This window comes from Hypanus sabinus, chromosome 27 (assembly GCF_030144855.1).
Source record: "Hypanus sabinus isolate sHypSab1 chromosome 27, sHypSab1.hap1, whole genome shotgun sequence".
Classification (NCBI taxonomy): Eukaryota; Metazoa; Chordata; class Chondrichthyes; order Myliobatiformes; family Dasyatidae; genus Hypanus; species Hypanus sabinus.
In genome coordinates, this window is record NC_082732.1 from 38,772,589 (window position 1) to 38,787,365 (window position 14,777).

General features: G+C 39.7%; 1 protein-coding gene across 3 annotated transcripts in view; it reads right to left on the minus strand.

Annotated features, from left to right (window-relative positions):
- Positions 1-14,777, minus strand: part of ctnnbip1 (catenin, beta interacting protein 1) — an 89,749-nt gene that overhangs the window by 28,380 nt on the left and 46,592 nt on the right. For all 3 annotated transcript variants that reach the window (XM_059952274.1, XM_059952272.1, XM_059952275.1), the window contains 2 exons: positions 14,549-14,672; positions 4,749-4,839 (listed from right to left, as the gene is read on the minus strand). In XM_059952274.1, the coding sequence (XP_059808257.1) occupies positions 4,749-4,839; positions 14,549-14,644 (187 nt within the window). In that variant the 5' untranslated portion in view covers positions 14,645-14,672. The remainder of the gene's footprint in view (positions 1-4,748; positions 4,840-14,548; positions 14,673-14,777) is intronic.

A 14,777-nucleotide genomic window follows, 5' to 3' on the forward strand; every position in this document is an offset into this window, starting at 1 on the left:
GTCTTAAGACTCTCCCACCATAGGAAATATCCTCCCTACATCCACTATCAAGACCTTTCATCATTTGATAGGTTTCAATGAGGTCACCCCTCATTCATCTGAATTCTAGTGAATACAGGCCCCAAGCCACCCAATGTTCTTCATATGACAAGCCATTCAATCCTGGAATCATTTTTGTGAATCTCCTTTGAACCTCCTCTTTCAGCACATCTGTTCTAAGATAAGAGGCTCACAATACCCCACGTGAGACCTCACCAGTGCTTTATAAGTCTCAACAGTACATCTTTACTTTTATATCCCAGTCCACTTGAAATGAATGCGTTTGCTTTTGTGGTGGCTGCAATTACCAGATTAAAGTGTCCTGTAGCTGACCGTCCTCCTCTCCACAGCCTTAAACTGCACATTAACCTTGAGGGAATCCTGCACAAGGCCTCCCAAGTCCCTTTGTAATTCAGTTTTTTTATTTTGTCTCTCCATTTCGAAAATAGTCAACCCTTAGTCAGCTTGTCTACCACTGCCTTGTCCTCCTATATCTCTCCAAGAACTGTCCAAATCTCTCATGCCTAGCCCAATAACAACCATTTTGCTGCTTATAATTACCGAGGAAGGAGTGGGGATGAACATGGAGTTGACCCCTAGTTCAGAGAAGGGTTTTGATGCTGTTTTTCTCTACAATCCTCGGTTTGGACTGCAAACAGACAATATTGTTTAAGATGATGAAAAGGATTTGGGCTAATGGCTAGTTATTCACTCAAGGTTGTATCAGAACTAAACTCAATGTTGGTTCTACTCAAGGTCCAAATTCCGAATCAGAATCAGGTTTAATATTACTGGTATGTGTTGTGAAATTTGTTGTCTTTGCAGCAGTATAATGCAATACATAATAATAGAAAAAATGTGAATTACAGTAAATACATAAATAAGTAGTGCAAACATTGAAATAAAAAAAGTAGTGAGGTACTTTTTCAATGTCCATCTAGAAATCATATGGTAGAGGGAAAGAAGCTGCTCCTGAATTGTTGAGTGTATGCCTTCAGGCTTCTGTAGCTCCTTCCAGAAAGTAGCAATGAGAACAAGGCACGACCTGGGTGATGGGGGTCATTAATGATGGATGCCACCCTTTTGAGGCACTGCTCCTTGAAGATGTCCTGAATACTATGGAGGCTAATGCCCATGATGGAACCGACTAAGTTTGCAACTCTCTGCAGCTTATTTGAATCATGAGGAGTAGCCCGTCCCACCCCCAGACATTGATGCAGCCAGCTAGAATGCTGTCCATGGTACATCTGTAGGAATTTGCAAGACTCTTTGACAACATACCACATTTCCTCAAACTTTCAGCAAAATTAAGCAAATACTATATTGTTGTTGTTCTTTAGGTCCCCACCTCCATTATGTGCATATGGGACTCCATCCCAAGATCAGTAGTAGCTTAATGAGCAGTAAATAACAAACCTGATTTTGATGGCTTAACATAACAGTAAGCACAGCTTTCACCTTACAGTACTCCTGAAGCACTAGGAAAATACAGAACAGATGAACTTGTTGGCTTATCCTGCCAATTTCCTCTGCATTGCAGGGAAGGGTATGCGCTGCACTCAATGTCTTCCAGCCTGAAAGAATATTCTATATGAATAATGTTGTTCGATTCTGCAGTGCATCAGCACACCAATGTGTTGTGCCACAATGCCACCCAGAGGATTGCAGACTCTAGTGAAACATCATTGAGGGAGATACTTAATCTCTATTTACACCCAAACTAATTTCATTATGTGCCACAATGGGGTTTTTATACTTTCATAGATTTGTTCACATGCTGGTAAACCTTACTAGGATCTGAATCCAAAAGCTGAACAATGTAAAACTTTCAGCAGCTATGAGTTGGCACATTCCTGATCGTACAAGTTGTTGAAGGACCCCTGCTTAACTGAGGGGTTGTCTATTAAGCTGCTGGTGACAAGCTCTGTATATTCTTTAGGACTTCTAAAACAAATCTGCTCCTGAGAAATGAAAACTTGATATCTGAACATAAATAATGTAAGGAAGATATATAGCTAATAGAGTTAGAGAGTCATAGAATAATACAGCACAGAAACAGGACCTTCAGCTAATCTAGTCAATCCCAAACTATTATTCAGCCCAGTCCCATTGACCTGCCCCTGGAACATATCCCTCCATACACCTCACATCCATGTACCTATCCAAGTTTCTCTTAAATGTTGAAATCAAATGTGCATCCACCATTCCTGCTGGCAGCTCGTTCCACTTTCTGAGTGAAGAAGTTCACCTTTCAGGCTTCCCTTAAAGATTTTACTTTTCACTCTTAGCCTACGACCTCTAGTTCTAGTCTTGCCCTACCTCGATGGAAAAAGCTGCTTGCATTTACTCTATCTATACCCCTCATGCTGTTAATAACAAACATTTTTAAAGGATATCAAACATGTTTAAAGTGAGTGAAGTGAAGAGCTTTCCTATTCAGATTGAAAGCATTGTCCAATAAACTGCAGGAAGTTGCTACTGTAAATTCAATAACTGCAGATACAGCTAAAAATAAGGTAGGATTTTCTAATCTTTTAACAAGTCTCTACACTTCAGCAGAATGGCACATTCAAATTCCCTCACATATTTTGACCACAAAGTGGGATTATCGTACGAGTCCAATTACCTTATTGCGAACTCAATACAACAATGGAGCTGATTTATTATTTTGCTTCTTTATTGTGTTCTTTATGCACATTGTGCTTTTCTTATGTTGCATCAGATTCAGAGTAACAATCATTTCATTCTCCTTTATATTTGTGTACTGAAGAATGTCAATAAACATAGAAAATAGGTGCAGGAGTGGGCCATTCGGCCCTTCGAGCCTGCTCCGCCATTCAGTATGATCATGGCTGATCATCCAACTCAGAAACTTGTACCTGCCTTCTCGCCACACCACCGATCCCTTTAGCCACAAGGGCCATATCTAACTCCCTCTTAAATATAGCCAATGAACTGGCCTCAACTGTTTCCTGTGGCAGAGAATTCCACAGATTCACCACTCTCTGTGTGAAGAAGTTTTTCCTCATTCAGTCCTAAAAGGCTTCCCCTTTATCCTTAAACTGTGACCCCTCATTCTGGACTTCCCCAGCGTCGGGAACAATCTTCCTGCATCTAGCCTGTCCAATCCCTTTAGAATTTTATACGTTTCAATAAGATCCCCCCTCAATCTTCTAAATTCTAGCGAGTATAAGCCCAGTCGATCCAGTCTTTCTTAATATGAAAGTCCTGCCATCCCAGGAATCAATCAATAATCTGGAATCAATCAATCAACCTGGAATCTTGAAATTGGCAAGGCAGTAAAATCAAACAAGGATAGGAGGTCATATGTTTCAAAGTATACTCATTATTGAAGTATGTATACAGTATACAACCTTATAGGCAGCCACAAAACAAAGGAACACAATAGAACTCGTTCAAAGAAAAAGCCCACACAAGACCATCAAACACCCAATGTGCAAGAAGAAAGAGCAACTTGCGCAAATAATAAAAAGTAATCAATAACATTAACCACAGAGTCACCAAAAGTGAGTCCTCAGTGCTGTGCTGATGGTTGCAGGCCACAGTTCCAGTCAGTTCAGCCCTGAAGCACCCCAATCAAATCGCGCAGATAGTAAAGAAGTAAACAAAACACAAGGAACATGAACTGCTGAGTCCTCAGTAGTGAGTCTACAACCATGGAGCACGTTCGGCACTGAGGCAAGCCCATCCAGTAGCCTGAAGTTTGTAGGGCATCAGCCACTTTTGAATCTAATGGCGTGAGACCCTGCACTTTCCACCCGCCAGCAGTGGGGAGAGAAACTAGTCAAACGCAGGTAGACTGTGCTGAACACCTACAAGTTTTCCACTCTTGTCCTCGATGATTTTATTCTTGCTCAATGCTTTAATTGGCATGAAGCAATGGAGTTGACCATAGGTTTGTGCTTCGCCATTTGGAATTGACATAAAATCTCATCCACACCAGGTTCCCCAGGAGATTGCAGAAGTGCCAGATTGTTTGGTCATCCCACAAAATTACATTCTTAAAAGGGCAAATCAATTGCAGCTCAGAAGCAGTAGTAGTATATTTAGAAGAAGAGTATCCAGTAGTTTTGTAAATTGTCTGCAAGATGTCACCATTGGTCACTGGTGCCATCTTGCCAGAAGGTGTTTATAGGCCACGATGTTATGCCAGCACCTTGGCACAGCTATTCAACTAATCCAGCTTTTTTATTTTAGAACTAATTATAGGACCAAACATTAGGTGGATCATTTTCAGTAAGACAGAGTTAACTGCAAGAATTCAGTTCACCAGTAGATATAATGCAAGGATTAGTGTTTGTACCAGGGCTACTTGTAACCAATATCAATGAAAGAAATGGTTAACAAGTGCATCATATCCAGATTTTTTAAAAAACATGAAATTCTGGTTCCTTGGTTTGTGCAAGAGTCCATTCAATATTAAAACTCTGCAATACCCAACTATCACCAATAGAAGCCCTCAGTGGCTAAGATTATTATGCATTAAATTCTACTGGCTTAGATTCCAGCAACTCAATTTGCCACAATTGTCTCACAATATGAATACTTTATCAGTAAGATGAGGGCCTGGTCCTGACTAAATTAATCTGAATCTCAACTTTTTGTACAGGTGCTTAAAGCTGGATTTCTACACAAATGTTTGCTGCAATCACCTAAAAGAGAATAGTCTCTTGCAGTTGTGCCCTTACCCTGATCAATTGGGTGCTGTGGAAGTTGGCTAAGCTGGCTGTTCACTACTCCGGCGTATGTTCGTAGAAAAGCCTCTTCACTTGGAGTTAGCTGTTAAAAAAAAGATTCCCTGTTTTATTTACCAGCACCGTGGCATTGAAATACCATTAAAATATCATTTTCTTAAGCAATGAGCTTTAAGTCACATAAAGAGATTTTGTACTGGCATTAAAATTCTAAAGTTAATTGCACAATAATTACAGGTTAACAATCTAAAAGGGATCAACAAATCTCATCGGTTAGGCACGTATCATTCTGTTGAAGTAAAAGTTTTAAAACAGAACTTTGATGCAGAAGTGACATTACAGATAAGACACGTTGCTTGTTTACTCTGACACTTAATGCAATTTATTTATTTATTTATTTAGCAGGAAGGAACCGCCAAAGTGGAGTATTATTCCTCTGGATTAAAACTCAACTCCTCTTTCCATGCTACGATTTCCTTTTTGGACAGCAACTCTCCCGCTTATGAAACAGATAGATAAAACAGAGGCATGAAAGTTGTTTCCATTTTTAAGTGAGACCAGGAATAGCCTAAAGATTTAGGACAAAGATGAGGAGAAACTGCTTTTCCCAGAGAGCAGTGAACTTGTGGAATTCTCTGCCCAAGGAAGCAGTAGAGGCTGTAATCATTAAATATGATATGAACAGTACTGTGCAAAAGTCATAAATAGCTATCTACCTAGTGTGCCTAAGACTGCGTTTGGTAACGTTAAGAGGAGAGTGAATTTGTAAAACTGGCAGGAGCAAAAGGTGTTGGGGTTGGTGAGGGTGGATTACACTGCAGGAAGGGTGTGGGACAGGTGGCAGAAGGGTGCAGACACACCCAGCCTTGAGACACTAGTCTGGGTCATTTGATTCAAGACAATTGATTTAATGATCACTACAGAATGTCTCTCTGATACTTCCCACATCCTCCCTTCTTCCTTCCCCTTTTCCCAACTATGATTCCCCTCTCTTTGTCCCCTTCCCAGTCTCAGTCCGCAATAGACACTCTGAATTTCAGGAGCTTCTTAAGAATAAAACATCTTTTCTGTTGCACATAGTTCAACTACATTTTAAATACGCTAGTAGAATATTTCTGTGTGCATTTAAAAAGAAATCAAAACTGTACAAATCGTAAACGTAAGAAATTCTGCAGATGCTGGAAATCCAGAGCAACACACAAAATGCTGGAGGAACTCAGCAGGAAGCATCTATAGAAAAGAGTAAACAGTTGATGTTTTAGGCCAAGAACCTTGTTCAGTGCTGGAAAGGAAGTGGGGAGACACCTGAATAAAAAGGCGGGGTGGGGGGAGGGGAAGGAGGAGGAGGATCAACTAGAAGGTGATAGGTGAAGCCATGTGAATGGGAAAGGTAAAGGGTTAGAAAAGTAGAAATCTAAAAGGAGAGGAGAGTGGACCATAGGAGAAGGGGAAAGAGGAGAGGCACCGGGGGAAATGATAGGCAAGTGAGAAGAGATAAAGACGACAGAGGGACAGAGTGGGGAATAAGAGGGGTGAGGGAAGTTCTTTTTTACTGGAAGGAGAAATCAATATTCATGCCATCATGTTGGAGGCTACTCAAATGGAATAGAAGGAGTTGCTCCTCCACACTGAGGGTGGCCTTATCGTGGCACATGGACTGATATGTCGGAATGGGAATGGGAATTGTCAATAAAATGTCTGGCCACGGGAAGATCTGCTTTTGGCAGATGGAGTGGAGGTGCTCGATGAAGCAGACGACCAATTTACAACAGGTCTCACAAACGTAGAGGAGGCCACAGCGGACACAATAGAAGGCCCCAGCAGATTCACAGGCGAAATGTTGTTTCACCTGGAAGGACTGTTTGGGGCCATGAATAGAAGTGAGGGAGGAGATGAATGGGCTGCTTGCAGGGAGGGATGAATAGACAAGGGAATGTCACTTGTCCAATAGTCCCTGCCCGCTAATCTCCCCATTAGTTCATACTTATAAAGTAATCTACTAATTTCACTTCACACTTTTGAAGAGATTTGCTGGAGAAGATTCAAGGCAGTATTATTCAAGGTTGGAAAGATTAATTCTCAACAAATGTCAATAAAACCTGGTTATTCTGACATATTGCGATTTGACCCAGCTTTTGGTCAACTGTACTCATATAGAAATCTATGGTTTGTGTCAACATTTATTTGATAATAATACAATGAAGCAGCTTGAAATGTTTTGCTACATTAAAAATATTTTAAGTTTGTGCTGTTTCAGGCCACAAGGTAAGGTTTGAGCCATATTACATTTTGGAGAGTTAAAGCTGTTGATTGTCACATTTGCCACAGTAACAGACATTTTACAACTATATTAAAAAAGGATATACAAAATTAATAGAATATTTAATTTATGCTTTCTGCAAGACTACTTTAGGATTTGGGAACTAAATTGGCATGAAAAATTATTCATGGTCTAGCACTTCTGAACGTGGCTTTAAAAATCTTATTTCAACGGGTTAATTTTTTTGAATGGCATTACTATACTTTAGCGATATGTTATTGTGCTTTAGAAATCTGTACAGGAAGTTCCACTCTGATCTATAAACCCTTGCAGGAAAACAGCACAATTAAGAATTCAGAAAAGACATGGTGATGACTACCACAGCTGTTGCAATATTTTCTACAACACAGCGGCTATTGCAAGCACATATGTGTCGTTCTGTATCCTAGCCGAACTGTATTTAATTTCACGTTCCAACAGTAACTATGCGTTACAGCAGCACGGTGACATCCCTAATATGTAACCTTGGGAGAAAAATAAATGGAAACAATTTTTATATATTGAAAACCCCAAGATCTGAGCATTCAGTCCTAGCTTAAGTAGATCTCAAACGGGGGGGGGGGGGGGGCAGAGGACACTGGTTTTTTACTTCTTTGATGGAGATAGGAACAGAATCAGACAAGGTCAGTCAATAATATGAATCAAGCAGAAATGTCCACAAGTTTGTACAGGATGTTATTAGGCTTGGCTTTCACATATGGAATGACCCTCCCCCCCCCCCCACAACAGATTCAAGAAGCTTTTCAGTTAGCTGGAGAACAATATCCCAGTACACACAATAGAATTACAGAGCACCAGGGATGGGAGGAAATCAGGTTTCTGTAAACCATACATCTGAACAATATCAGTTTCATTGTGGTTCACACAATGAAAAATTGCTCAAAATACACTTTCAGACCTTCGGTATCATCCATGTTGAAATTATTGCTTCTCAATGATGTTAACCCACCAATACTCCCACGGTAGTGAATGGGGCAGTACAGTATCATAGCAGTTAGCACAATGCTATTAACAGTGCCAGTGACCTGGGTTCAATTCCTGCCATGTTCAGTGCATAGCATTGTCAGTATCCACCCATTCACCACATACCCACAACCTTGTCCAATCATCAACCTTGCCCTATTCTCCAGTTACTACCCATCCCCACAAATTAATCAATAAAGATGCTGCTTCAATGGCTGATACAATTCCTAATGTTGTTTCAATAACTTCTCCTGGAGTATATAGGTTTCCCCTGCTATCTGAAGGTAAAGCGTTCCTATGAAACAGTTTGTAAGCTGAAATGTCATAAAGCAAAGTGCAATTACCATTAATTTATATGGGAAAATTTTTGAGCTTTCCCAGACCCAAAAAATAACCTACCAAATAACACATAAAACCTAAAATAACATGAACATATAGTAAAAGCAGGAATGATATGATAAATATACAGCCTACATAAAGTAGTAATATTGTATGTACGGTGCAGTTTCACTTATCAAAATCGGGAAGACAGTGAGCCAAAATCGATTTGGAGACAATAAAAATCGGCACGTACAAGGCTTCACAGTCATGGTAGTCTTTCTCGGGGTAAACACATGTATAAAGCAGGTGTCTTTTTTTTTGTAAAAGCAAAAATCCTCTTTGGTTTGTGAAAACAGGTACTAATGTAGGTCTTTCGTAACAGCAAGCTGTTGTAAAGTGAATGTTCGAAAAACGGGGGCCACCTGTATTAGGTTTCAGTGCACAAAACTTTAGGTGATTTTTAACAAGTCAATTGTTTACCATATATACAATTTTATTTTCAGCCCAGGTATAAGAGTTCAGATACACAAAAAAAAGTTAACAGCCAGGCTGAACTATTGAAACATTGCTCCAAACTTTTCTGCCTACGACTAACTTATTTTCTGATTTTAGCTATCATCAAAATTGCCAATTTTATACTTGGTAGTTGCTTATTTAGAAATAACTGGCTAAAAACATACCCCATTAATGTTGGTCAACACTTGTAACTTTTCTGCCCTTGTCCCTAGAACCTCAGAAGGACAATTCATCTAAAAAAACAATAAAAAAGATTTAAATGTGCTCAGTGGTGGGTAGGGCTTTACCCAAGATAGACTAAGGTTGTATCCACTACTTTTGTAGGCTTTTCTGATCAAGGGCATTGTTGCTTCCATACCAGGCAATGATGTATTCAGTTAATATATTCTCCACCACTCATCTATATTAGTTTGTCAAACTTTCAAATGACATGCCAAATCTTCACAACTTCTAAGTAAGTAGAGGCACTACTGTCCTTTCTTTGTAATGGCTGGAACAGATCCCCTCAAATGATAACACCAAGGAATTTAAAGTCACTGCCTCTCTCCACCTCTGAACCCCTGATGTGGACTGGCTCATGGACCCCTGGTTCCCTTTTCCTGAACTAAATAATCAGCTCCTTGGTCTTGCTGACATTGAGTGACAGATTAATGTTGTGGCACCACTTACCTAGATTTTCATGATCCCTCCTGTATGCTAATTCATCACTACCCTTGATTCAACTAGTGACAGTGTTGCTGTCAACAAACTTAAATACGGCATTGGAGCTGTGCTTAGCCTCACAGTCATTAGTATAAAATCAGTAGAGCAGACAGCTTCTGACATACTCAAACCAATCTGGCACCAAAAATCATTCCACACTCTAAGTCACTTCACATTTCTTCCCCATTCTGATGTTTGGTCTGAACAGCATCACAACCTGGTGTGAAAACGCAATGCCTGCCCAAGAATGGCACAGTCTACAGAGAGTGGTGGATCAGTCCAGTCCATTACAAGGAAAGCCCTCCCCACCACTGAACATGTAACAAGATGTGCTGCTACAAGGAAGAATCCATCATCAAGGATCCCCACCATTCTGGCTATCCCCTCTTCTCACTACTACTATTGGGCCTTAGGCCCACACCACCAGGTTCAGGGACAGCTATTACCCTACAGCCATCAGGCTCCTGAACCAGCATGAATAACCTCACTCACCTCAACTCTGAAACGACTCCACAACCTTTAGAGGCCTCTACGACTCATGTTCTCAGTATTACTATTTTTACTTGGATAATGTCTTCTTTTGCACATTGGTTGTTTACTAGTCTTCATTTATGTACAATTGTTCATAAATTTTATTGTACTCTTTATTTTCCTGTAAATGTCTGCAAGAAAATGAATCTCAAGGTAGTAAATAGTGACGTATGTATGCTCTTTGGTAGGAAATTTACTTTGACTTGCATTAAATGGTTAAAAGAGCCTTTGCATGCTGACTCAGTAAAGGATGGGACTCTATGCATAACTGCAGAGAAACATTAGTCAATTTAAAATTTATGTCTGAATGCCTGATTATTTAAACAGCACTTCAACCCTATTGCAGTCTCAACTTCCTAATTGGCAACTATTCTCATTGGCTTAACTTATCCTTCCAGATTTGTTGCTCCTTCTATTATTGGGAAGCACTTGAATGATGTTCCATGTGAAGTTTTATACAGAATGCTCACAAGATGCAGAACATGCACTCCCTTTCCCTTTCCCTAAAGGTTTACCTTTCACAGCAGCAGAGTGGTAGGTTACTTGTTCGGTTTCCAGAAGCCTACACTATTCATTCAAGGAAATCTACAATGGCAGCTGAGTAATTTAAAACCAAATAAATAGATATAGAATAAGAGAAACTGTATCAGTAATGATGGCCATGAAAGTATCAGGGGTTTATAAAATCTTGGTTCACTAATATTCTTCAAGGAATCAAATCTGCCACCCTACCCCAGTTTGGCCAATTATGTGAGTCCGGACTCACCAACATGGATGTTTAACAGCCTTCTGAATTTGCTACCAAATCCAGTGGGCAGTAGGGACTGGATAATAAATGCTAGCTTTGCCATGCTGGCAACAAAGAAAACTCACAGAATTAAGTTGTTGAGAGACATTAAACTACTACCATTTAGACGATTACTTTCTGGGTAGCCACAGTAATTTGCTATTGTTCCAACTAAAATCAATTCTGACTGCTAGTAGACTTTTGGATTCTGCTCTATAGTTCAGTAATCCATTGAATCAATCAGTGGCTGTTCCATTGGGAACGTTGTGCATCATTTAGCAATCACAAGAGGACGTGAGAGAGGGAAGAAGGGGGGGGAGGGAAGAAAAGGGGGGGAGGGAAGAAAAGGGGGGGAGGGAAGAAAAGGGGGGGAGGGAAGAAAAGGGGGGGAGGGAAGAAAAGGGGGGGAGGGAAGAAAAGGGGGGGAGGGAAGAAAAGGGGGGGAGGGAAGAAAAGGGGGGGAGGGAAGAAAAGGGGGGGAGAGATCCAGTTGGATTTAAGTTTTAGAGCTGGGGAAGGGTCTGTAATTCTGCAATCTGGGGTGTAAACTCCTAGCCAAAGAATTGGAAATGAGATAGAAAAAGAGCTCAATGTCACCTTAGACTTGGAATTCATTAGATAGGGATGTAGGGGTTGAGGACTCTGATGAGAGTTAATCATTTGGGATCAAAAAGGATGGTGAAAACAGGGCAGGGAACTTGGGGGAGAGATGGAGTTAGAGGAACCATCAGGAGGGTTTTGGATTCAATAGTTTTTGGAGCTCATGACCTTTGATAACTGAAAGGAAAAAAAATTGTTGATGGCTGCAGCATAGCATACAGCAAAGAATGATTCCTGAAATCACCTACTAACAATAAACACTAATTACAAAACCATTAATCTATGCAGCAAATCCTAATCACTTTTATCTGTACTTTCAAACTTCAGTTCCGCCTATTTCCTCTCCCCAACTTTCCTGCAGTGCAGAATAAAGGACAGCCATTTTAAACCTCTCCCATTGTACCATTTTGGTTTCAATATCACCCATTGTATCAATTGCACTTTTTTCAGTAAACACATACCTGAAAATTCAAATACATAATGCAATTTTATTTCAACACTATGCAACTGAAAAAGTGTTTTCCCCATGAACGATTCATCAATTAAGACTATTTTCAAGTTGTTCTGCATTACTTAGAAAGGTTGATAAGACACTTGCTATCATGTAACCATCTCTTTACAATAATTCTTTTAGAGTAGTGTGGGGGAACTTGGAGACCGAGTTGCCCTGGTGATATCTAACATTGGGCAACATGGTCAAATGACGGAGCAGACGCAAAGGGCCAAATAGCCTAATTCTGCTCCTACTTTATGGTTTTAAGTAAAATAGTTATCTAATTTCTTACTCCCACTTTGCACTAAAAATTTAAATATCACCTCCAAAACACACTAATGCCCTAAAGGCCCCAAATAGGTCATGAATGCACAATTCAATCCATGTGTCTCTGTGAGCAAACTGCAGACCTCTATAACAGTAATAAATCCTATATATATTGATTCACCATGAAGATTCACTTTATTATATTAAATATATTTTCCTCTGCAGAATTGTGATGATTATAAATATGGAAGGCTTTATCCTAATTACATACCATCTTATGAGGAGGCTACCAATGAAAAACAAGCACACAGAAGGCTCTGAATTTACTTCTATACATTCCTGATACTTCTTTACAAAGCTGGTGTAAGTTCTTAGCTTTCTGAATTTTACTACTGAAAAAATGAATTAATATAATTGTTGGAAAGAGCCTTTCCATAAACTATTATTAACAAAGTAATTATTTTCACAGGTTAGAATGACATTGTTATGTTTATCAATCTAAGGGTTAGAACCTGTACTGTTCTATATTCTAGGTACTAGTTTTCACACAACTGACCTTCCTCCCATCATAATGTCAGAAGTGTTGATGTTTGTCAGTGACTACACAGTGTTCAACTGCATTTGCAACTCCTTGGCAAATAAGGAATCCTCACCTCTATGCAGCAGTACTTAGTCAACATTCAGGATTCACTAAAGAGTGTGAAGTAACATTCATGCACAGAATTGCCATGTACTAACTAGAATCAAACTGTCCACCCACCCTGGGCATTCAATAGTATTGCCCTCACTGAGTCCTCCATTATCAAGGATCAACTTTACTTGCCATATACATTTATATACAAGTACTGGGAATTTGCTGTGTTAGTCAAGGCATGACATGTAACAAAAAATAAATCAACAATTATAAAGAATAAAAATTTATATCGAAACATGCTAATGAAGTTTGAGAATAAAGGACAAATACAGAATAAAATATGCAAATAAATACCACCATTTATAATGTAAAGGGCATTATAAAAAAGTGGACTAAAATGTCTACAGTACAATGCAGAGATGGGGGGGGGGAAGGGGGTTTGCTTACTAGAATAGTTGATCAGATTAACTGAATGGGGGAAGAAATTTAAGATGGCATGAAGTTTTGGTTTTAATAGCCCTGTTGTTTTTTCCAGAAGGGAGATTTTGGCAAAGGCAGTTTTCAGAGGGTGGGGATTTCCTGTAGCTAGAGACTTACAAAACTTTTGTTCACCTACAAGCTACAAGACAGTAGCTCTAACAACTCTCCAATTACTCATCATGATCCAAAACAAAGCAGTGTACTTTACTGACATCCCCTCACCAACTTAAAACATATATTCTCTCTACCATTAGTGGAAAATTGATACTATGAGTGCAATCTACAAATGCACTCTAACTACTCATCTGGGCTATTCCAACAGCACTATACTTTGTGACCTTTAGCACAGCAGACAAGGACTATGAATGTGGGAAAGCACCACCATCTGCAGGTTCTCCTTCCAAATGCACATGGTTCTTGTCTTGAAGTATACTGCTGATCCTTCATTATTGTAGAGTATAAATCCTGAACTTACTACCTAACATCACTGTGGGAGTACGTCCCACAGAAGTACAGCAGAGTGATGTTGTTTGAAGCTTAGCTCCTGGTAGGGTAATCCATGGTGGTAAGGTCAAGAGGGGAGGTTCCAGACATAGGGCAATCCAACCAAGACCTCAATGGGTGGGGCTGGCAGAAGATGATGACATATCACAACAGTAGGATTGAGGATTGAGGGTCCTCAATCACCTTACATTCTATCCCACTACCACTAACCCCGATCTGCCAAGGATAGTGTGGTGACCGCCTGCATATCAAGCTCCCCATGTTAAACAAAGTCACGCACAGATGTTCTCCATTAAGGGAACAAACCTTTGGGAGAACATCATACTTGACTCAAGTGATTGTACACTACTACCTTGAAGCAGAAGAATAAACACAAGTTAAAAAAATTGTTTAGAGTCAAAAGTGCTGAGATTTAAAAAAAACATTACAATGTGCTGCTATGTGACAAGCTGTTTATAAAGTTTTTGTAGCCACTTTCACCTGAAGAAGATTATGGAAAAAAGAATTGAAAAAAGGGCAAGAAAGTGGAATTAATTGGATAGCTCTTTCAAAGACCCAGAACAATCTCTATAAGTGGAATAGCCTCCTTTTGTGAGTAGCTTTTAATGATTTTATTAATAATCCTTAATCAACAAACACAATAGAGTTATGGTTGCACGTTAAGTTCACCACTCACATTTGATCCCATCTTCCTCAGCATAAGCAGCACTCGCACCTTCTGTTGGATGTACATCTCATCGGGAGTCTTCCCGTGGGCACCTTCACGGTTCATCTGCTCAGCTCCAGTTATTCCGTTATCACTTAATGACAGGAAGAGGAAATATTCTTAAATAGCATATTTTTATGCCTTAACACCATTAATGTCACATTCCCTTTAACTCAACAATTACTGCAGAAGACCTATG